Genomic DNA, 25,174 nt, shown 5'->3' with positions numbered 1-25,174 from the left:
CCGTTCACATGGCATCAGGTGGAAAGGGTTCTCGCCTGAAGGTGCGCTCGATGGAATAGACCTATCCGCCCCATCAGAAGAACGCACCAGGTCCCTGCGTCAGGAGATCAACTTCATGGTAGCCCATTCGCTACACCGCCACTCTGAGAACCTGGTGAACACTTTGGAGCGTGTCGCTCTCCGGTGATCCAGAGATCATGAGGCACCGCATTCTCCGTCAGGACCAGCTCTCGGGACATACCAAGGAGAGATGCCACTCCAGTCCCGTCCACCGCTTCCATTCGCGTTGGCAGCACCAGAAGTGCCGACTTCACCGGCATTCGTCAACAACAGATCTTCTGGGAAAGCAGGAGGAACGTCAGCAACAGATCTTGAGAAGCAGACGTGGCTAGCTAAGTATGCCACTCCGACGAACCTCCAGAGCTCAGCTCCTGCAGTTGGCTCAGAGCTGGAAAAGCAAGCATGGCTGGCTAAGTACGCCACCCCGGCGAATCTTCAGAGTTCGACTCCTGCAGCTAGCACCGCGGATCAAATCAGTACCATACTGAGAGACCAGTTCGGCATGGTGCCGAAAAGGAGGGCAATCGGCTATTCCAAGCCGTACCCCGACGAGTACGAGTTGATCCCGCTACCACCCAAATATCGGCTCCCTGATTTCTCCAAATTCAGTGGATCAAATGGTTCCAGCTCCATCGAGCATGTGAGCCGATATTTGGCACAGCTAGGAACGGCCTCAGTGTCGGATCCACTACGCGTGAGGTTCTTCGCACAGTCCCTCACGGGATCGGCTTTCGGGTGGTACACTTCGTTGCCACCGGACTCGATCCGGACTTGGAAGCAGTTGGAAGAACAGTTCCACATGCAGTTTCACTCAGAAGCTTCCGAGTCTGGCCTTGCCGATCTAGCACAAATACGTCAGAAGCGTGGAGAAACTGTGGCAGAATACATCCAGCGCTTCAGGAATCTTAGGAACCGATGTTATTTGGCTCGTGTAACTGAAAAGGAAGCAGTCGAGTTGGCAGTGGCGGGCCTTGCATCACAAATCAAGGACATGGCCTCCCAAGCAGACTACCCTTCACTGGCGCACATGGTTCAGAAACTGTCGGCATATGAACAGCGCCACCCGGACTTGTACCAGGACAAATTCAAGCGTGCAGTAGTCCTGGTCGAGGCAGATGAAGATGAAGGCTCAAGGAGATCAAGAAGTAGCATTGGCTGAATGGACTCGGGGGAACCCCGTGTCCCGCAAATGGGTTAAGCCACCAGGTCCGCCGTAGGGATTGCTTTTGACCTGACTAAAACTGAGCAAATCTTCGACCTCCTACTCAAGGAGAAGCAGTTGAAGTTACCCGAAGGCCTCAAAATCCCCACGGTACAGGAGCTGAACGGAAAGCCATACTGCAAATGGCATAACTCGTTCTCCCATGCCACCAACGACTGCAGGGTGTGGCGTCAGCAGATCCAAATGGCGATAGAACAAGGACGTCTGATTTTCAACCAGTACGCCATGAAGGTCGACACCCACCCCTTTCCCGCCGTAAACATGGTGGGGTGCACTTACCCTGAAGGTTGCCAGCCAGGATCCTCGTTCAGCATCAACATGGTAGGACCTGGACACCACGCTGGCAAGGATGGTGACGAGGGCAGCTGCTCTCGTAGCAAGGACACAGAGGAGGCCGCTCCACGCGATCGGCTCCGTCACGATGGCAAGCGCTACATCACAGAGGGAGAAGTAAGGAATGTAAGATATCAGCGACCTCTCTCTGATCACCTCCTCAACAAGTATGTGAGCCAGTATAGCCAACGCCGGCGATCCAGCGACGATGATGATGAAAGAGACCGTCTGGATAGAGAAGCCAGAAGACATCGTCGGCATGATCGCGATGAGGAGGAGTACAAGCGCTATGCAAAGAAAAAGTCCAGGGAGCGAGACGACGAGGATAGGCACTGGGACTGTCCTTTCTTCAGACACTGCTGGGATTCAGGAATGAGCCGATTGCCTACAATCGGCAATTGCCCAGAATGCAACCAGAAGAAGAAGGAGGCAGCTAACGTGTCCGTGTTCCAACGCTTAGGGCCTCTCCCGCCTCGAGACAAACACGTTGAGTCCCCTCGAGTAGAAGATCTCGAGGATTTGGAAGACAATGAAGAAGAAGAAGACAGGTATCACCGGCCAAGGTGGTGCCCTGATGGACTCAGCCGCTCCCAGAAGCGTAGGGTTCAGCGACTGCGTGGCTTAGAGGAAGCCGAAAGGTTATACCTGCACACGCTAAGGAAAGCGCGGCCTGATCTGGCTGCGAAAATTCAGCGAACCCTGGATGAAGAGGGTCGACCACAAAAAATGGAGTGGCGCCCCAAGCAAAGGAAAGCCGATGATGAAACATCGGCTGGCACAAACATGGTGTTCATCCTTCCTTCAGAGTTCAGTGCTCCAGGATTAGACGAGGCACCTGTGGCACAACTTGACTGCGGCCCACGGCCGGTTATCTTTGAGAAGCCACGAGAAAGAAGCTACAGACATTTGAAGGCCTTGTACTTGCGAGGTTATATCGATGGGAGGCCTGTCAATAAGATGCTGGTGGACACCGGAGCGGCAGTCAACATTATGCCATACTCTATGTTACGTCGGTTGGGACGTTCTAGCTCGGATCTGATCAAGACCAACGTGACATTGAGCGATTTCAACGGCCAAGCGTCTGACGCACAAGGTGTTCTGAACGTGGATCTGACCGTAGGAAGGAAAACTATCCCTACGACGTTCTTCATCGTCGATAGCAAGAGCACCTATGCTGTTCTGCTAGGAAGAGATTGGATCCACGCCAACTGCTGCATTCCCTCCACGATGCACCAATGCGTAATACAGTGGGATGGAGATGAGGTAGAGGTCGTCCAGGCCGATGATTCAGCCGAGATTTCAACGGCTGGCACGAATGCTTGGGAAACAGCAGGCCAAGAGCCACTCTCAGGTATCAATTTGGACGACTGCGAGCGCATCGACGTGACGAAGGGCAGGGTTAGGCTGGTCTTATCCACCGGCCTGACCATGTAGCTGGAGCAAACCAATGAGCAAACGTGGCGAGGCTGATCCTTGGGATCGGCCCCAAAGATCTATGAAGGAAAATTACAAAACCTTCATTGAGCGCTTCGATCAATATAGAGGCCGGTTCCAGCAATCGGCCAAAATTATCTTCACCACATGTTCTGCTTGTGTTCAGCATCGATCTACTGGGCAGCGGTTACGTCGGCGGATGAGAGTCAACATGAATCCTAACGGAGCCGACGTGCAAATACAGTGCCTTGGCTAACTACAAAGCCGATATCTGCAGTCACCTGGCAGATTCGGCTCGGGGGGCACCTAATCAGATGAACATGTGCAGATGAACATGTGTGCAGTAAAATATTGGGGGCCGATAGAAAACATCGGCCAGTAAAAAAAAATTCTCATAATGAGTACAAAGCCGATGCACAGCCATCAACTCTAGTATAACTACGCAGGATCTACTGGCTATGTGTTCAAAGCGCGGATCCTCACCAAGTCCAGTTCAGCTGTGGGGCCTTCTGCTTCCTCGAGGGAGTAAAACAATGAGAGCTTCCTCAGCTGCCTTGAGCCGATTCTGGTGCCTGAACCTTCTCGTCGAGGATTTTCAACCCTTTGTGCCAGTTCAGCAAGGCTGTCAGAAGAAATATATCGGCTTTCGAGGGAAGAAAGGTGATCGGCTTTGGTGCATCCTCACCGATATTCTCGCCTTGAGTAAGGCTCGGGGGGCAGCAGGCCTGGTAGATGCTCTGTTGAGGAGCCAATTGGGGTACCATCGGCTGATCCTTCGTCGCAACCTTCTTCACAAAATGATGAGTGCTCGAAGAAGACCATTGGGCCTGGTTGGAAGAATTCGAAGGCTCTCTTCAAGACTCTAAATTATCCACCAGATCTCAAGGTCATCAGTTGAAGAATTGAAGGATGGATCATAAAGGACCGGTGCGTTGCTATCGGCTCATTAAGCATTGGCTAAGGGGACAAATCGGCAAAATCAGTATGAGGGGAAATAGGCTAAATTAAGCTCAAAGGAAATCGGCAAAATCAAATTGGGAGAAGTTCTTCATTGATAGGCAAGATTTCTTACATAAAGAGCTGATTGCTCTCAAAAGGAAGTACTAGGGGATACATTGCCCCATCTACTACTACTGATCCTATGCTAAAGGTCCTATCTACGGGCCGTCGCTGCCCTCGTCGTCGCCGTCGTCGCCGCTGTCGGCGCTACTCCCGGCGGGCTCGTCGTCGCTGCTCCAGCGGCCGCCGACCGGGCCCTCATTGTCCTCGTCCTCCTCGTCAGCGTCGTCATCGTCGCTGTCGAAGTCGCTGAAGTTCCCCGGCCAGGGGCAGAAGCGCTTGGCCGGCGGCTCGTCGGAGGGGGTGTCGTCCTCCTCCTCCTCCTCCTCCTTCTCCTCCTCCTCCTCCTCGGGAGAGGTGAAGTCGTCGCAGGAGAAGCGATCGTCATCGCTCTCCTCCTCCGTTTCCCCGTCGGCGAGGAAGCGGAGGTCGCTTTCCCCGTCGGTCAGGGACTTGTCGTCCTCAGACCAGATGGAGAAGTCATGACTAGACTCCTCCCCGGCCTCGATGGCGCGATGGGTGTTCGCCGCATGAACCTCCTCCTGGTTCGGCTCCTGCGTCGGCTCGCGGGACGAGGAGGACTGGGTGGAAAGATCCGATGAAGCAGAGGAGGAAGAAGACATGGTGGCGCAGAAGGGCTTTTGGAGTGCTAATGCGAAGGAGATGCGGAAGCAAACTGTTCGGAGCGGTTAAATAAAAGGGGATATAGTGGGAATTCAATGCCACAGCAGTTTCCGAAGAAGTGGTGCCTAAAAAAAAAACTGCCAGGTCACGCGGAGAAGTTGAGAAGGCAAGGCATCATGATGAAGGATACTGCGACGGTTCTGCCACGACATGACCCGACGAAGGAAGAGCAGAGTGATTTTGGAATTATCAATTCCAAAACCAGGGGGGCATGTGTTATCACCAGAATTTGACCGAGTCAGAGGTGGGCCGCGATCAAGATGGGCTTGAAGATTATATACGGAAGAAATACGTGAATCGGCCTTATATGCAAAGTTTGGGCTAGTTTGCCCTTGTATCTGTAACATAGTAGATTACGTGTCGGTTAGTTAGAGTTTGCCTCGTGCACGGTTGGGATTATTCCCACGTTAGAAAGTCCCCTGGACTATAAATATGTATCTAGGGTTTATGAAAGAGACAACAACCAACGTTCACCCCAAATCAATCTCGGCGCATCGCCAACTCCTTCGTCTCGAGGGTTTCTACCGGTAAGCATCATGCTGCCTAGATCGCATCTTGCGATCTAGGCAGCACAAGCTTATTTCGTTGTTCACGCGTTGCTCGTAATGAAGCCTTTTTGATGGCGAGCAACGTAGTTATCTTAGATGTGTTAGGGTTAGCATTGTTCTTCGTATCATATGCTGTCGTAGTGCAACCCTTATGCATCTAGCCGCCCTTACACCTATCTTAGGTGTAGGGGCGGCACCCCGCTTGATCATTATTTAGTAGATCCGATCCGTTACGGTTGCTCCTTGTTCTTCAAGGATTAGTTTAATATCTGCAATAGTTAGGCCTTACAAAGGGTTGGAGGATCCAGCGGCGCGTAGGGTGTCGTTTGCTAGTCCTAGACAGGATGTTCCGGGGATCAACCTCGTGTTGGTTTTTAGGCCTTGTCTAGGATCGGCTTACGATCACCGTACGTGGCCGCGAGGCCCAATCGTGAGTAGGATGATCCGATTATACGGTGAAAACCCCAGATCGTCGTAGATCGTTTTAGCTTTATCTTGATCAAGCAGGACCACCATATATTCGTGCACCTCGTACGAATCATGGGTGGATCGGCTCCTTGAGCCGATTCACAGGACAACCTGAGAGCCGATCGAGGCTCGTATTTAATGTTTACGTGTATGCCATGCAGGAAACTAAGCGAGGCATCTCCATCACCTTCCTGACCAGGTATAGGTCAGGTGGCACGCCCTTGCACCAGCATCGGACGTGCGTGCCGGAGTTCTTTGCGGGCCGTCGCTCGGAGGGACCAGGGCCAGCCGCAGCCCTAAGTTGTTCCCGGCTCTACTGTGTTGCCCGTCGCTGCTCGCCGGTGGGTTTTTGACCGCAACAGTATCTCCTCAAAACTAAATATGAGGCTCTTGATTTCTTTAAAATCTATAAGGCTGAAGTTGAGAATCAACTTGAAAGAAAGATAAAAAGGGTTCGGTCCGATCGTGGTGGAGAGTACTTTTCTAATGAGTTCAATTTATTCTGTGCGGAACATGGTATAATCCATGAGAGGACGCCTCCCAATTCCCCACAATCCAATGGGATTGCGGAAAGGAAGAACCACACTCTAACAGATTTGGTTAACGCCATGTTAGATGTTTCGGGTTTATCCAAAGAATGGTGGGGGGAGGCTATATTGACTTCGTGTCATGTCCTAAACCGTGTTCCAACCAAGAATAAAGAGATTACCCCTTATGAGGAATGGGAAAAGAAAAGACCAACACTCTCCTACCTACGAACTTGGGGCTGTTTGGCTAAAGTGAATTTGCCAATCACCAAAAAGCGAAAGCTTGGACCAAAAACCGTGGACTGTGTCTTTCTTGGCTATGCTGCCCATAGCATTGCTTATAGATTTCTTGTGGTAAAATCTGGAGTGGACGACATGAATGTTGGCACCATCTTTGAATCAAGAGATGCTACATTCTTTGAGGATATATTTCCTATGAGAGATATGCATGGCATGTCTAGTTGGGAATCTGATCCAATACATGAAACTCCTATGGAGTCTGATGAGGAATCTGATGATGAGAGTTCAGATTCTGATGAAGATAACAATGAAGCTCCCACAAGGAGTAAGAGACAAAGGACTGCAAAGTCTTTTGGTAATGATTTCATTGTGTATCTTGTGGATGATACTCCCACTACCATTTCAGAAGCTCTCGCATCTCCTGATGCAGACTACTGGAAGGAAGCGGTTCAAAGCGAGATGGATTCCATCTTGGCTAATGGAACGTGGGAGTTATCTGAGCGTCCTTATGGGTGCAAACCTGTAGGATGTAAATGGGTATTTAAGAAGAAGCTTCGAGCTGATGAGAGTTATCTGAGCGCCCTAATATTTTGTATTTTCAAACAGAGGAAGCGACCATTACAATTTTTTTTTGGTAACTTTAGTATAGGGAGGTACAAAGAAAACAACTGTAGAAATGGCCAATGCTTCACGGACTGAGCATAGCAAATGAAAACCAGAAGGGGAGTCTGGTATTCATGCTATAAGGATGCATGAACGATTGAAGTACAAAGAACAAGATGTAAAAAAAACATATATTCTTTGTACAAGAGATAGGACATGATATCTCAGAAAAGAAGATTGAACATCATGAACTAGAATATGTAAGGTAAAATAGAAAAGAATATGCACTGGATTTATCAAAAAATAAAGAGAAATATGCACAGAAGAAGCAGAATTGCAACTCGGACATTATCATAACTGCATTAAACAGAACCAAAACCAAGACAGAAGTGATATCTGTTTCTTTCAAGCTGTAGTTATACAAAGAAGATTTGAACAAAACTTTTGTGTTGACACGAACCTGATAGTCAAGCTGTTATAGCCACTAAACAGAGGAGCAAATGGAGAAACTTTAGACCTGTATACACGGAAAGGTACATATATTTGACCGGCCGACCAAGATTTTCACATAGATTTCCAAATTTCATTGCAGTTTCAACCTGCAGTTGCACCATTGTAACCTTGCACCTTTCATGTTATCCTATTATATACCAGAGACAATAACTACTATATTATAGGGCAACCAACATCTTTTTTCCCATAATTTTGGGCTTCTTTCTGAATTAACCTCATGGTGACACGTACTTCATTTGATAGTCTGCTTTTCGCTGATTTGTTCTGGTGTGTGATTTCGGTGCCCCCTACGATTTCTATCTTCCTGCTCCCGGGATGTATTTGTTTGTTAGCTGGGTGACTTTAGCTGAAACTGTGCACCGCTTTGACCAAATTTAGTCGGTTCGCCAGCGTCGTGTATTCCTGGAAGAGTCTCCTTCGGTCTTTTCTTTCCCCAACTGCTATTCTCCACCTAATCTCTCTCTCACATTCCATTAGTGTCCGGCGGCGAGGATACAGAGGCACACACACGGAGCAGCAGCCGCGGCCGGTGCATCCTCGGCTCCACGGTGGCATGCGCCCTCTCCGCCTCCCGACGGCCGGTGCCTCCTCGGCTCCCGCGCCGCCGGCGCGTCCTCCGATGTGCGGCGGCCAGCGCGTCCGCGGCGGCCGGCGCCTCCTCGGCTCCCCGCCGCCGGCGCGTCCTCCGATGTGCGGCGGCCGGCGCCTCCTCGGCTCCCCGCCGCCGGCGCGCGTCCTCCGATGTGCGGCGGCCGGCGCCTCCTCGGCTCTGCGACGGCCGGTGACTCCTCGGACCCGCTGTGGCCGGCGCGTCCTCGGCCCTCCAGCGGCATGCGCCCTCGGCTCCCTGCAGGCCGGCGCGTCCGCGGCGGTTGGCGCCTTCTCGGCTCCCCGGCCGATGGGCGTCCGTGCGGCGGCCAGCGCGTCCGCGACACCCGGCGTCTCCTCTGATGCGCGGCGTCTGGCGCGTCCTTGGCTCCCCGACGGCTAGAGCTTCCTCTGATGCCCGGGGGCCGATGTCTCCTTGGCTTTCCGGCGGCCAGTTACTTCTTCATGGGGAGCGGCAGCTGCAGTGGCTAGCAGTGGCTTCCGCAGCAAGCGGTAGCGGAAGATGGAGTCAGGTCGGCGAAGAGGAGTGGCGTGGGGTTGACGGCCGTGACGGAGTGGTCGACATGACCATGTGCTCACCGGTGATGCAGGCAGCAGGAAGAGCCATAGTGGCGGCAGCGCTTCGACGCTTTGACCGAGGGAGATGAGGGAACATAGCAGCCGTCAGAGGAGCACAAGTATTTTCTCGACCACACCTCTCTCTTGTGCACTCTTTCTGAGCCGCTGCCATCAAAAGGCACACGTACTTCATGTCCTTTGATGAGGAGAGCACCCTCGCTGTCATCCATCCACGGCTCCGCTAGCCGATCAAAAAGGTACCATTCTCATGTGTCTCTGCCTTCTCCTGCTTATGTTCTCTTATACAACATATGCATTCAGTAATTTTGTTACATGTATTAGTTTCCTTGCTTTGTGTTGATTCTTCCTACCACACGAGTTTGCTAATTCTCCATACATACTTCTCCTGATATGAGTAGTTAGTGAAAGTTGAAGATTAAAATTATGTTGTTAATAAGTCAGTGCAAATTTCAAGATTATTAAAAGCCGGTTGTTAATACTGATATCTTTGAAAACATGCCTAAAATGATCACATAGTGTGTTTCTCTTTCTGGGTCATATGTTCTTTGGCCTGTCTAAATTTATGATTTAAGGTGTATGAGTCGATTCTTGCGTCTTCTTTGACTTAGCATTTCTGGGGCAGAGTATTGTAGATAATTTATGCGTCATTTGTGTTACCACAAAATCATTTGCATGAGAGCCTTATTATCACCAAGCTAGGCTGATATGAGCTTTTGGTGAACTGTTGGTGTCAAGAGCGACGAGGGGGGACAGAGGGTCGCAATGCCAGGCGTACCTCCTTGACGGTGTACTGAAGCACTCTTCTTGCGGTGTACGCTCGCAGGTGGACAAGGAGCACACACAAATAAAAAGGTGTGAACCTCACAATGCATAGTTCCTTTTGTGTTTCTGAAAATACTGTGTCACTTAGTCTTAACTGTGGAATCTAACATTGATTGCTACTTACTTCCATGGATACTCTCATGGATATATTACCATGAGTTTTTTATATGCTACTTTTTTCCTTTGAGACATTTTTTGTCGATGCATCAATATCTGTTAACAAGTTAGATGCTCTCTTAGGCTTTCCATCCATATAAATGTATATTCACTTATCAATACTGCGCATATTATGGTCTTCGGCTTTGGATGGAGATTACAGAGGTGACAATCCCATATTGATGTAGCTGCACATAATGTTATTTGAGTCTATTTACGATAGTGGATGAGAAAGGAGAAGAGAACACCTGAGAAAACCAAACATTCTCCTCCATCAGCTCATCTTTGGCCAGCAGCTTAATAGAAAAAATCGAAGTGAGTGGCAAGGTTTTTTGGTGGGCAAATGAAAAATTGATTAACTTAGCAACCATTTTTGTGTTTAAAATTTCTGACCATACATTGTTCTTAGTTTCTGTAATTGCAACCGATCCGCACCTTAGTCTTAACTGTGGAATCTAACATTGATTGCTACTTACTTCCATGGATACTCTCATGGATATATTACCATGAGTTTTTTATATGCTACTTTTTCCTTTGAGACATTTTTTGTCGATGCATCAATATCTGTTAACAAGTTAGATGCTCTCTTAGGCTTTCCATCCATATAAATGTATATTCACTTATCAATACTGCGCATATTATGGTCTTCGGCTTTGGATGGAGATTACAGAGGTGACAATCCCATATTGATGTAGCTGCACATAATGTTATTTGAGTCTATTTACGATAGTGGATGACAAAGGAGAAGAGAACACCTGAGAAAACCAAACATTCTCCCCTCCATCAGCTCATCTTTGGCCAGCAGCTTAATAGAAAAATCGAAGTGAGTGGCAAGGTTTTTTGGTGGGCAAATGAAAAATTGATTAACTTAGCAACCATTTTTGTGTTTAAAATTTCTGACCATACATTGTTCTTAGTTTCTGTAATTGCAACCGATCCGCACTGCTTTTTCCCATGATTCAGACATGTAAGGATGATGTTGATTGGCTTTAGGTTTGAATTCATTGGCTGGTTTCATTCAGATTGGTTGGGCATAGCTGCGAGTATGCACGGTGATAAGAAGTAAATATTTTCTTCTATCTGCAACGTAATTGACGGGTTAGAACTTAACAGTACATAAGCATCATCTTTCGTATGTGTATTTATACCTACTGAGCTACGTATATCACATGATGTAGGGAATGGGACGGAGATTGTTTTATTCAGAATCTTTATTTTCTTTTTTTGTTTCCTTACAATAGAAAACTAGAGTTAGATGCTTTTCCAAAGTGTCTACATGATCTACAGCATATTGTATCCTTGCTTCAGAGTTCAGATTGCAAATCGGATAAGACATTGGTTAATATTACATGCCAATTATATCAATAAGACACGTGAATATCTATTGTTGACTTTTTATGTACTGCAAGATTTTTTGATATGAAGTCTAGAGGCTTTATGGTGAATCTTTGATAAATAGATTGGGAAATTATTACTTATTAGGTGTACAAGTTCTTTTTATATAGATTGCAAGATTTTTCTATATAAAGTCTACAAGCGTTGTGGTGAATCTTTGATAAATGGATTGACCAATTATTAATTATTAGGCATACAATGTTCATTCCATCACATTTCCTTGAATTGCCTCTACAAATAAGCTATATATGTTCGAATGGTTTTCACAGTTACTTAAACATGAGAACATTCTAAATCCTATTGTAGTTCCCTCTTTTCCTTCGCATTTAGAGAACATATACAAGTTGAGATATATGCACTCACAGAAAGTAGATTAATTGGGCTGAGTCGATGATGCATACATATCTTTTGCAATAAGTTAGCTTTCTAGGATGTTGCAACCAGTTGACAAAAAATTTAGGCACTGCTGTTATCACCATGTGTTGTCAGCATTTAAATACTCAGTACATTCTGGCCATTTAAAATCATATCTACATTTCAATTGACAGTACTTGAAAATTTTACATCTTAATAAGTGATGATATACATAAGGGATATGGATGAGCTCCACATGAAGTAATTTGAGATTAACTAGACCTTAAGATTGGCCGATTTTCCTCTGTTCCATCAGTGTCTTGGTATTTTAGTTAGTCATAGCTTGGGAATTCTAGGCTGCCGGTTGTGGGAGCAAAGATTTAACCAAAGTACTGGAGACAAAACACAAACAAGGTGGGATATGCACACACAAAAAAAGGTAAGCTTATGAAAAGTCTACAACAAATACGATGGTTGTTTTTGAAGAAGGTAGGTGTTAGAAAATCTCAAAAGGAGATGAGAGAGAGCAGAACCATGGATAATGAGAGTGTTGAACCAGAGGGTAGTGCTTGCTGTTATTTCAGACCATGAGTTTGTGTGCTCCTAGGGTGTAAAAAATCTTAGCTTTTACGTACAGAAAGTCTCACTGCCTTCTATACTCATTGCCATCTATAGTTGTTGACGTACACTGGTTATCTTTCTTTTATCAGTTGCAGAGAGTCCATGGATATTGGACGGAAATGAAGCAATAGAGAGGACAGGCCCTATATGGTAATGTACTGTTATCAAAGTGAGCCAACTATTGCCCCATTTCTTAGTTTGAATAGGCGGGTTTTGGTGTTTTTCAGAGCCCAACACATACTACTCATTTGTCTCTTTGGTTCAGCTACTAAGCGAGGTTGGATCGAGAGATGCGCAGCCCGGTGCATGCATGCACGATCATATTCAAGCTGAGCCTGCTGAGGAATGACAAGTTCCAAGGAGGGATATCAAAATGCAATCCGCTCCTTCCTACTTCATTTCTCTTTCTTGAATCATGGTTGTATCAGAATATTATGGCTCACACACTTACTCAGGTTCAGTAGAACTTAATCACTGAGTGTTTTAACTTTTTTGCTAATCATACACAGATCTCCATTCATCCGATGTAAGAACTGTAGATGCCCATCCTCTGGTTTGCAGCACAGCTCCACCTCACTATATTAGCTTGCAGTAGAATATTTGTATTGTTCTTCAGCTCATGACTAAATAAGGGCGCTCCTGTGCTACCTCTCTGTTCGCTTTGGTTCGTCTGATTGTTGTGTCCCAGGCATCACAGAGTGCACCACTTCCAGACCATAATAAGACTTGATGGGTGAAAGAAGAGGCGTAGTTATTATTTTCTTAATCTACGAATAGCGTAGCGGAAAAAACATGTTTATATAAACGAATTGTTTAACGCCAAGATGCCAATAGCAACGATGGATAAAGCAACTCCCACGAGTAGGGCTCGAAAGTCACTTATTTTTATATTGCTTGACCTTATTTGCCATGAACCTACCAAACTTCTCAATTGTATTGTCATGGCACATTACAAGGCTATAAATCTCGCTACCAGGAATATATGCATGAGAGCATCCCCACTCGTTGGCGCTCCCCACGTCCAAATCCGGCGAAATTTTCGTCCGGATTGGATCAATTTTTGGCATGGGAGGCAGTATATTTCCAGTCGTGTGCTCTCCAAGCGGCGTTTCTCGGGGAAAAAGAGGATGGCCCGGGGAGTCCGGACGAAAGAGGAGACACGTGGGCGTGGACGGTTGGTTTTGCTCCATCCGGAGTCCCCGAGAGATACCCGGGAAACCGAGGATGGTCCGGGGAGTCCGGACGAAATTAGGCCGTTTTCCGGACGAAAATGAGAACCTGGGGGCGCGACTGAGTCGTTTTTCGCCGTCCGGATGTAAAAAACTGGGGGGCTTTTCGGGGAGACGAGTGGAGATGCTCTGACGTTCACTATGGTTTTAATTTCTCCGGTAAAATCTTTTATGCAATAATGTTCCATTGAAATGTCAAAATTGATCCCAGCCTAAATCCCTGTGTCTTGTTGAATGGTTCTCCAGGAATAATAGCAGTCTTGATATAAACTTGATAAGTTATTGTGCATTGCAGGTCCTCTCCATAATTATCAGAGAAGATAAAACGTTGTCCTATATCTGCCGCACCATCCTTTGGAGATGCAATTCTGAGCCGATCAAGAAAAAAACTGATCTGACCATGAATAGATCATGTAATGTAAGATACCTTTTTACTAACCCAGTAAACTTCTAATAGTATTACATACATGTTTACCCTTTGCCAATGAACCTTTTGGTATTTTTTTTTCATCCATAGTTGTTATGCATGTGTTGTGTCATCTGTATCCGGCATAAACACTTCATCAGTTCCAACGAAATGGTAAAAACTCATGATAAATTATGTTTAAGTTTCAGAGCAGTGTACAAAGTCCAAGTAGTGGTGCATAAGCAAAAGTTTAATAGAAAAATCTATGAAATTAGCAGACGTTTATAGAAGTTGTATGTTCAATATAGTTTAATAGAATCATGTATACTAAACTCTCAACGCTTCGATCATGGCGACGAAAACGACAGATGTAACTCGAGGTTGACTGCACCCTGTATGTACCTGCTGTCACTCCCCTTATTCTCCTCTTCCTATGATACAACACCTGTTCTACTGATCTCTATAACCTAATTGTACTCCTGCAGGCACACCAGAAGGAGATCAGGGTGGAGAAAAGATCTCCAGTGATGCCGCCTCCACCAAAAAAGGCGGGAAGGCAGAGCGCAATCGGAGTCCCTCCTGGTTTTCCACCATTGAATAGCTCCATTGGGAAACGACTGGCTGCTGAGTTGAGCGCAAGAGGCAAGAAGAGCAGGCCCGTGCAGGAATCTCAAGGAAGTAGGCCAGGTACAGCGAAGCGAGGCCAGAACCTGCTGGTTGGGTTCCTGCCAGAGGCCAAGTTCTGTCCTCGCTTCAAGCGGCAACCCTTGTGGCTCGCTCAAAATTCTGAAGGTGTTCTGTCAGCACATGATCGGCAATTTCCTGTTGAAAATCATCACGTTTGGGAACACATGGTGTGTTAGGTTGGTGGTGTGGAGGAAGGGTAGATAGGATGAGCTCGGCGAGGACAACGACATTGCAAACGGTGATTCCCTGTTCTTCGCCTATACCGTGGATTCTTCAATGGAGGTGGCCATCTTCGGAAGTACTGGCTGTGATCCGGGGCCGCATTGAGTGCAGTTGCCTCTTGGCATTAGACCAGGGCCGACCTTTTCTTGCTACCACGGTGATCTATGTTATAACATGCATTCTATTTATATGTGAAACTTCTGAGTTGCAGAAGACTCTATACTGCTGTGTCGAACTACCTTGCAACCATATTGTATCTATGGTCAGTATGCACTTATATTTCTGTGTCCAACTACCTTCTGAACCATGTTATATTTCTGATCAGTGCGCACTTATATTCCCAGGCACAAGCCTGATCTGTGTATGTCCCAGCTGCCCCCTTGTTTATCTTCTCTGGCAGAATCATGTATTATTAGCAGATTCATTTTTTTAACAGGGGCAGGGGTCTCGAAGGACCTGGATAGTTGTATTCTTTGAGGTGGGTATATTTTACAAGCAGGACCTCGAATAAAAGAGAAATTACATCGCAGTCCTACAAACTTTCACTAAGGACCTTGAAACATAGAAAAGAAACGCGATTAAGCCCTAGGTCCTCTCCACCTGATGCTAGCCTCCATCGCGGGCTGTCTTGACACTGCCGGGGATGACAAGAAACAGTTGTATTCCCGCCAGAAGCTTTGGGAGGTCACAGAAGACACTGGCAGTCATGGCCACTGCATTATTATATCTCCTAGATGCACAAATCGACGCACCAATTTGCTTCTTTCCTTCGCCACCGTGGTCGGCCAGAAGAAACCCTCAACACCTTGACTCCAGAACGAGCGGTGGCCATGAGCCACGGCCTTATTCAAGGGAACAATATTCTTTTCCGCTGCCTCCAACTCCGACCATAGAAGCAAGAAGCAACAATATTCTATCTAGCCGAGATTTGAAGCCCCTACATGCAGCCAATACACCTAGCTACTTCTACTTTGAACAAGCCCAAGCAGCCAATCTTAAATGGCTCATGAACAAAAGGTATTGCTTACTCTTTGTCTACCCTTTTAATATCCTACCGGCATTGTAAAAGAATGAGAATAATTGACCGATCAACACAGTTCATGAACTCTTATGCCCTTAACATTGTTACCACGATGTGAGAAAAAAGGTTGTTACCACAGTATCATAGTACGGACGCGGCGTGCCGCCGCGCCATCTCCTGCTAGTTGCATTTATAACTTGATTTAGTAGAAGTTAACCAAGCAGACATCATCTAAAAATACCCTGGCCAAACATGATTATCATAATCTACCTCGATACTAACCACAGCCACCAGGCCCAGCCAGGAAGCATGTCGCACATGTCAAATCAGAGGCTTAGTGCCGGATAAGAATAAGTCAATAGAAGAGGGATTTATTTTAGTAAAACATCTTACTATCTCATCAAGAGGGAGTTAATAGATCCATATATAAAGTTGCAAGGGAAGACGTGCGCAACAAAAACTTGAACATGATATGCATACAGTAGTGTTAACGATCACCGCAAGATACTGCAGCAACACTGACCCTCATGAAAGAAATTCTGCCACAACCCTCCACTCTACACCTAAGATAAACAATACTTTTGGGATCAAAACACCATGGTGGCACCATCAACCAGTTCGATCCTGGTGTGCCCACAGAAGAGAATACATGTTCACATCATTGAGAGGGAGCTCTGAACCACACCAAGGCTTATCAGCCAAGTCCTATGCAACAAAACTGACTCCATCAAAAAATTGGTACTTGGCTGGGAGCAAATTTATTTGTTCCCGATATTTCCCTTTCCCCGAAAAGAGAGACAATAGCAATGAAGTAGTTGAAGCTTCAAGTGAGATGCTCTTCCCATCAACTTTAGACATATAATTTCCAGCCTTGACTATTTCCCCCTTCTCCAATAATGTTCTGATGATATCATTTACAAGACGAGAGCTGGGAGCACAGCCACTCTTCTCCATTGATGAGAACATACTGTCAGCTTCTTCCAGTGATCCTTCTTTTAGAAGATTATTTATCATAACTCCATAAGTAGAAGCATTAGGCACCAACCCACTGGCTGGTATTGCAGCAAACAAATCTTTAGCTTCTTCTATTTTCTGAACCTTGTACATTGCATTAATCATGGTATTGAGTATTGCAATATCAAACTTCACATTATTTGCACATAATTTATGGAAGAGGATGATGGCTTCCTCAGCACAATTATTTCTGCAAAGTCCCCCAAGGATTATTCTGTATGTGGAAATGCTCACTGTTGTTTCACTTTCGATCATCTCCTTGAACATTTTCTTTACAGCGACAGTTTGCCCAGCACGGAATAACCCATCCAGTATGATGTTATATGTAACAGTAGTAGGTTTAATTTTCTTATGCGACATTTCTCTAAACAGACTCAACCCATCAACAATCCTTCCTCTTTTAAGATAGCCATCAATAAGTGTATTATACGTAATAACATTAGGCTCAATGCCAACTGATACCATGGAATCAATCACTCTCATTGCTTTCTCCATCTTGCCAACTAAGCAATATCCATCAATCAGCGAACTGAATATAATGACGTCAGGTCTCTCACCGAAGTGTATAACCAAGTCAAAGATAGCCTGTGCATCAAAACCCTCCCATCTTTGCATAGACTGTTAATTATTGAATTGAAGAACACAATGTTGGGTCGAGGAATACCTCTGTTCATCATTTCATAAACCAACTCCTTAGCTTTCCCTAAATTACCATGTGTACAACAACCCTGAATTAGGGAGTGATAAACAACTGCGTTTGGTTCTACCCCGATGTAAATCATCTGACTGAATTTGTCCATAGCATCAGCCAGCCTGCCCATTCTACAAAGTGCAGCTATTAGAGTTGAATAGGTGATTACATCTGGACTCACTCCTTGTTCCCACATTTGCGTAAGTATGAGCATAGCTTCGTCCATCATTCCATGTTTAGCATATGCATCAATTAAGATGTTGAAAACATGGCAGTTCGCTACAATGCCTTTGTCTGCCATTGAATCAAAGAGATTAATCATGTCAGCAAAGCATCCTTCAGACGCATACCCGTGGAGCAGAGCGCCATACATGACGATATCAGGTTTGTGGCCCTTGGCGGTCATGGAATCAAAAACATCTGCAGCTTCTTTGGTTCTTCCATGCTTGCAAAGGGATGCCACGAACGAGTTCCAAGTAACAATATTTGGTATGAGACCCTGGCTTGTCATTTTTCTTAACAGTTTACTTGCCTCTTTCCACTGGCCCAAACTGGAATATCCATGTATCATGCTAGTATATGTCACTTCATCCGGTTGAACACCGTTGTCAACCATTTGCCGAAGGAACAACTCTGCCTTGTCCATTACTCTGGCCTTGCACAAGGCATCAATAATCGAGCTATATGTCACCACATCTGCCACGATCCCTTGCTGCGCCATTTCATGGAATAGATCGCATGCCTTGCCAATTTCCCCTTCCTTAAAGAAGCCGTGTATGACGGTGTTATATGCGACCACATTGAGGGAGCAGGCACCTCCTTCTTTCCTCACTTTCTGAAGCAGGTCCAGCGCTTGTTGACTCCTCCTGTCATCACATAGTCTCTTCAGGACAATGGAGTATGAGAAGGCATTAGGCACATAGCCGAGCTCGGACATGCGATGAAGCAGCAGGTTGACAGCCTCATCGGTCCGTTTTGCATAGCAGAGGCACTTGAGGAGGGTGCTGCCGACGATCTCATTTGTCTTGAGGCCTGTCCGGAGGAGGAGGCCGAAGAAGGCAAGTCCTAGTTCTGGGTGACTTGTGCGGCAACAGCAGTTCATGAGGATGCAGTAGGTGTAGTCTGAGGGAGGCGCCACCCGCGGGCCAGCTTCTTCTCGGCGCGCACGGTTGAAGAGGGCGATGGCCAGGGCAGGCCCATCTCTACAGGCTGCGGAGTCCGGCGCACGGGCGAGGGCGGCGAGGAAGCCATCCAGGGAGCGCTCAGAGACCGGGGCGGTCTGCCGTAGCAATTCGTCGAACAGGTGGTGCGCGTCCTCCGGGCTGAGCGTGCGGGACACGGGCGTGGTGGAGTGGAGGCGAGGCATCAGGATCTGCCGGTGGGCGGTGGCGGGGCAGAAAGCCGGCGAGATGTCGACAGATTCAGTTTCAGTTTGGTTCTAACAACTCTGAAACCATTCAATTTAGATGTTCTCATCCGTTATCCACGACGAGACTCTAATTTGTTGCCTGCCATCTGATTATTTTTTCTTCTCATTCAGAAATATGGCAGACTGACACACTCCTTTTTCTTCCATTCAACTTTACATCAAAGTGTTCTCTACGGGACATATCTAATTATTTATGCCGTGTCAATGAAATGACTTACCGAACTGTGAAGAAGAGTAAGATATACAATGTACAGTATCTAAACTTGTACGCCAGTTTCGGTTAAGTTGTCGTATTTCAATAATATATTGCAATACAAATTCACTATTGTTGATTAAACAGTTCTAAGTATGTATCAAAGAGTGTGTTTTCCAAGCTCTATCTTGTAAATATGACTCCAACCATCGCTTAAAAAAAGTTGTCGTATTTCGGTAATATATATTTAATCTTTTCAATGCACGTTGGAGCCAAACCTTTTGAATTTTTATTGCTAGTACAAAATTATCATAAATACATAAATTGGATACTTGAAAATCGTACTGGTATCCTCAGAAATAAGTCGTATAAAATACAATATTATTTTGTTTCAAAGATGTATCGTAATGCGAATTTTGTATTGCTGAGTAAATTCGCAAAAGAAGAGTAAACCATAAGTATGCATCAAAGTAGTGTGTTTCCTAGCTCCATTCTTGTAATAAATACCATTATTATAAACTCCCATAGAGGGGAATTGGATAAGATTAAGAAAGTACATGGGTTTGAGGTATAGAAAATAAAAGTGGAAAATTATTTTAATAGAATAGGTAATTCCTAACCCAATAAAAAAAGCCATCTTGGTCTTAGTATGGATAGAAGATCTTCCTATTACTATTTCACTCTCAACTATGAATTGATTTGATAGATCCGATATTCATAATATTGAATCGATTCGTGTTATCAGAATGCAAGCCCTACCCTTGAATGTGCAGCTAGAAAAAGGTGTTTATCGATAAATTTTATCCCAACCTTCTTAGAAGATATCCTTACCAATGATTATAACCCCTCTGATTAATCAATGAAGTTCCTGATTCGCAACAAGAAACAAATCTTTGAAATTTTATTTGGGATATAATATTATCAATATGGACAACCAAAGCTTGAAAAATCATCTGCATGTCTTCGAAAAAAAAAACATACACAGAGATTTTTTTTCTCAAAGCATTTTGAGAACTACAACTTTTTATTTCACGAATATTTTGTAACAACCTAATGGTAAACTTGTATTTTATACCATACTAGTGTCCAAATAGAGAAGTTCTTAGAGCATCTCCAACATCCTTCCTATCCTATATTTGGCTTGGATCGTTAAAAACCGAAAATATAGCAATTTGGTTGAAAAACCTTGCTCCTACAACCTATAAGTGGTCTCCCCACCAAAAAAGTTAACAAGCCTGGTATATTGGCACCCCCACTTTGTATATTTGCAAAGCCAAGAGGCACTTCATATAAGTAGGAAAGCACATGCTCGAGGGCCAACTGCCGCTCGGTGAAGCTTCCTAAGAGCATCTCTAGCGGAACCCCTAAAAGAGGCTGAAACCGAATAAGTCTGGCGGAAATACGGGTTCAGGCCGAAACTGGGCCAGAACGGAGCCCGCGGTCGCCCTGTATTAAAAGGGGTCGCGGAGGAAAGTTTGGTTTCCAAACCCTACTCCCCTCTGCCGCTTCCACTCCCTCCGCCGCCGCCTGCCCTCTGCTCCGGCGAGCAATCCAGCTCGCAGCAGCCACCACTCTCCCCTGCTCCGCGACCCGATGGCCTCCTGTGGTGGCGTAGCAGGGCGCGGCGCGAGATTGGGCGGCAGGGACTCACCGCCACGACCCCCCGTGTTCTGCAGTGACGAGGAACGCCGGAAGTGGAACGTGTCGGAGGGCGCGTGCAAGCGGAGCGCCCGCCGGTGGACGAACTGGGGGCTCACGCCCCCAGGGAAGCTTACGAGGTACGGAAACGGTGGCGAGGGCTCGTCGTCAGGCAGCTCCACTCGCGCACCGCGACCCACCGTCGAGGAGGAGGAGCTCGTCCCCGTGCGGTCGCCGACGTTCTCCGCGGGCGACTACGTCCACGGCTCCGACAAGGAGGACGCCGCCATCGTGCAGGTGGCGGCCATCACGGAGGCGGAGGCACGAGCTCACTGGCGCCGGGAGGAGGCGGACGCCGTCCGCCAAGTTCGCGAGTTCGAGGCGGCTCTCCGCGAGCAGCGTTTCCGCCGTGTTAAGCTCGAGATAGTCGATCTTCACGACGAGGAGTGAAGCTCCTCACCCGCATCGATGCCGTCGTCTGCCTCGCCTCTTCGCCACCACCGACACTACCGCGCGCAGAGACCAATTTTGCCGCATTTTGCTTAAAATCGATGGTCAGCACTCAACAACGCATCGAGTGGTGCCGCGGCGTGGGGGTGGGGGTGGGGGTGGGGGTGGGAGGGGGCTGGGGGCAGTGAAGTGAGGACCGTTGGGGAGAGGCAGCAGGCACGAGATGGGATTTCTTTGAGATCCCCTCTGCCATATGGAGATGTCAAACGTAGGACTGGTCCAGCCATCAGGAGGGTGCGACCCGGGTCGTATAGGATTTATTTCCGAGCATGCGGCGTGGGCGGGCGAGGGTATGTGCGGCAGGTGGGCGAGTGGCGGGCATGCGCGCGGCGGCGGGCGGCGGGCGGCCGGCTGTGCATGGGGCGGTGACCTGCCGAGGGTGGGTGAAGGAAGAGGATAAGAGAAAGTGGAGGAAGAAAAGAAAGCAAATAAAGTGTAACCCACTGACATGTGGGTCCCACGTTCTAATTATTGTTTTTTGAAATAACTATATATTTCATTAGACAATCCTTTTACAGACATTACACGTATGGTCACCACACGAGACAAATATGCGTGTCAAGCAACTTTGCACAAGAAACCCCACAAAGAAGTAAAATTACAATTTCATCCTTAGGGAAACTTGTGCCTCGCTGAAATGCCGTTCATCGTCATTCGCCGCCAATTATAGGAAGGCTAGAAAAGCAGAATTGTGTATGGATTGATATACTTTCTCTCTCCTAATCTTATACCAAAACTTTAGCAATCCAGAACTAGCAAAATTTTAGCAATACTATTGCTTAGAGAAGGAGAGAAATCAAGTGCAGATCAAGCACTTTGTCTACATTCTTGCAAATTGCTCTTCGAACTGATCTGCCTGCTTCTCTCAGCTATTCGATGGAGACCTCGAGAACTGCATTCGAGTATTAGACTCATACATAGATCTCATGCATGTTCAAAAAAAGAGAGAATAGATCTCATGCGTCGTACCGGGACTATCAAAGAGAATTGACTTTGCCAGTCGATCCTTGTGCGTGAGGAAGTCCAGTGGGTAAAGTTGTTCCGGATGCCGTCTGGTATGCTCGCAATCGTCGTCGTCCACGATGAGTCAATGCAAGCAGGCCAGAGGTCACGTGAGTATCGTAAACTGAACAGGCGTACGAATTAAAGCGCGTGACGGCTATCGATCGACCACGCGCGCGTATAAAGCCGCAAAAATATGCAGGCGCATTGCCACACACTGATCCAGGAAGAAACACAAACTGAGGACGAGACAGCCAAGCTAGGTTGGCCGGAGCGGCATGTCGGCGTCGGCGTCTGTGAAGAAGGCGGAGAAGACCGACGCGAAGCCGGCGGTACCCGAGGAGTACGTTACTCTCGTTGTGACGGACCAAGACGGGCGCAGGCTCACCCGCACCATGCGGAGGAGCGACCAACTGCAGGTCCTCATGGACTTCTACTATTCCATGGTGCCCACCGTCAAGCAGGGCGAAGGGGTTTTCAACTACCGCGGGCCGGAGATCAGCCGTGCCGGCTCGAAAACGCCGGCGGACTTCCAGATGAAGGACGGCGACGAGATCCGCTTCTTCCCAGAGATCGAGCTCGTCACCCCCGTGCTGCGGGACTTCACAGGACGCAGCTTCACCCGCACCATGCGGACCACCGACCAGCTTCAGGTCCTGATGGATTTCTACCACGACATGGTTCCCTCCGCCGGCGTGGTGCCTGGAGTCTTCCTGTACTGTGGCGAGGGTGTGACGGGCGAGCAAACGCCGGTGGGCATCGGGATGAAGGATTGGGACAGGATCTACGTCGTTCCGACGGTGCGTGGCGAGGTGGGCCGAGAGAACAAGTCCGACGACGACTATATCACGCTCACGGTGCGGGAAGCCGGCTACGAACACCAGGCCATGGTCCACCTCACCTTGCGGCAGACTGAAAAGGTGAGGGTCTTGATGCGTTTCTACTATGACATCATGCCGGCTGCTTGCCAGGTCGGTGGAGTTTTCTTTTTCGACGGTACCCGCCTGAGTGGCGAGGTGACACCGTCGCAAATCGGAATGGAAGACGGCGACGAGGTGGATCATTTTGCTACGCAGTTCGGCGTATTTTAGCGTGGGCCCACTTTTCACACTACTAGTATGTTGGAGTCTTCCAACTATCCAAGATACTAGAGCGATGAATTTTTTTTATCTAGGTTTGTAACTCTATGTTCCTATGAGCCACATTTCTCCGAACCATGGTAGTGTCTAGGGGATTTTATTTGGGAGATTGAATTATCAGCATTATATGGCCCATGGGGCGTCTCTAGCTGGTCATGTGCAACCCAATCATCTCCCCAATTACTAGTTTTTTTTGCAGGTAAAGCAGGAAGTTTATTGAAGGATTGCATAACGATCAATGTCTAGCAACCGAAGGAGATCTTCAGGTCCAGATCCAATCCAAGTTTCAGAGAGGCGTTCCACTCTAGCAAGATTTGCTAGGTGGTGACTAACCCTAACCTAACTACCACTACAAGAAAAGTTCTGATAGACAACGTCTCAAAATCGTCCGCTAAGGGGTATTTTTCGTCGCCTATGGGCCTAACCCGACGATATGGGTTCTGTTGTGGAAACTGCGTCAGGCAAAGTCCTACGACGATTTTTTTGGTCCGTCGCGCTTGGGCGCCCTTCCGCCACGGAAAATCGGACCGTTGCCCAAGTGTTTTCGGGAGCCCGTTGACTGCTGACATCATGCAAACTGACACGTGGCAGACGCCGTTAACTGGCAGTTAACGGCGTTAACCGGCTGAAACCCCGTGGTAGATGGTAGGCCCACACGAGGCCTGCCACGTCTTAAGCGGGCCGGCCCATTAAGTTTACGGGCCGGGCCAGCTGACTTAGTTTGACCGGTCAACTATATAGCTGGGTTGGTCCATTAGTTACGTGGGCCAGGCCTAACCTCTAAAGTTGACTGGTCAAAACTTTAATGGGCCGGCCCACTAAGCATGTGGGCCGGGCCGAATGCACTCGTTTGACCGGTCAACAGGCAAAATGGCCGGCCCACAAGACATGTGGGACCCACTTTCCTGGTATCGGGCCGGCCCATTTACAAAGTGGGGTCCACATTAAAGCAAGTGGGCAGGCCCAAAAAATTATTGGGCCGGCCCAATTAGCATGTAGGTCCCACTTTCCTGCTATCGGGCCGGCCCATTTAGTACGTGGGGTCCACATTAGATCAACTGGGCTGGCCCAACAAGCCAGTGGGCCGGGCCAAAAGCACAGGTGGGTCCCACTTTCTGTTAAAGGGCCAGCCCATTTAGTATGTGGGGTCCACCATATAGCAAGTGGGCCGCCCAACAAGATAGTGGGCCGGCCAAAAACACAGTGGGTCCCACTTTCCGGTTAAAGGGCTGGCCCATTTAGTATGTGGGGTCCACCATATAGCAAGTGGGCCGGCCTAACAAGATAGTGGGCGGGCCAAAAACGCATGTGGGTCCCACTTTGCTGATATAGGGCCGGCCCATTTAGTATGTGGGGTCCACCATATAGCAAGTGGGGCCCAACAAGATAGTGGGCGGGCCAAAAACACCGGTGGGTCCCACTTTCTGTTAAAGGGCCGCCCATTTAGTATGTGGGGTCCACCATATAGCAAGTGGGCCGCCCAACACGCTAGTGGGCCGGCCAAAAACACAGTGGGTCCCACTTTCCTCTTAAAAGGCCGGCCGTTTAGTATGTGGGGTCCACCATATAGCAAGTGGGCCGGCCCAACAAGAGAGTGGGCCGGCCAAAACCCCCGGTGGGTCCCACTTTGGTCTTAAAGGGCCGCCCATTTAGTATGTGGGGTCCACCACAAAAGCAATTGGCTGGCCCAACTAGTTAGTGGGCCGGCCGGTTGTGGGTGGGGTCCACCTTAAAGCAAGTGGGCCGGCCCACTTAGAGTGTGGGGT

General features: G+C 47.6%; 1 protein-coding gene, 1 long non-coding RNA gene and 1 pseudogene across 4 annotated transcripts; 2 read left to right on the top strand and 1 right to left on the bottom strand.

Moving 5' to 3' along the window:
* Positions 1-8,924: 8,924 nt before the first annotated feature.
* LOC139836150 (uncharacterized) lies at positions 8,925-12,884 on the top strand. 3 transcript variants are annotated; one of them, XR_011752516.1, is made up of 4 exons: positions 8,925-9,115; positions 9,615-9,731; positions 12,317-12,377; positions 12,493-12,884. It is a non-coding gene; the product is annotated as an uncharacterized lncRNA (long non-coding RNA). The 3 variants fall into 3 exon arrangements; XR_011752514.1 differs by having other exon boundaries at positions 12,455-12,884; XR_011752515.1 differs by having other exon boundaries at positions 12,317-12,396.
* A 3,450-nt stretch (positions 12,885-16,334) lies between these two features.
* LOC127325752 (uncharacterized) lies at positions 16,335-18,980 on the bottom strand (annotated as a pseudogene).
* Positions 18,981-22,547: 3,567 nt separating this feature from the next.
* On the top strand, positions 22,548-23,360 carry LOC127325757 (uncharacterized). The gene has a single exon (XM_051352580.1). It carries the CDS (start codon positions 22,548-22,550, stop codon positions 23,358-23,360), a length of 813 nt encoding a protein of 270 aa, XP_051208540.1.
* Positions 23,361-25,174: the final 1,814 nt, after the last annotated feature.

The sequence above is a fragment of the Lolium perenne genome, chromosome 1 (assembly GCF_019359855.2).
Source record: "Lolium perenne isolate Kyuss_39 chromosome 1, Kyuss_2.0, whole genome shotgun sequence".
In the NCBI taxonomy this organism is placed as follows: Eukaryota; Viridiplantae; Streptophyta; class Magnoliopsida; order Poales; family Poaceae; genus Lolium; species Lolium perenne.
This window is presented reverse-complemented; position numbering and strand designations above follow the sequence as displayed.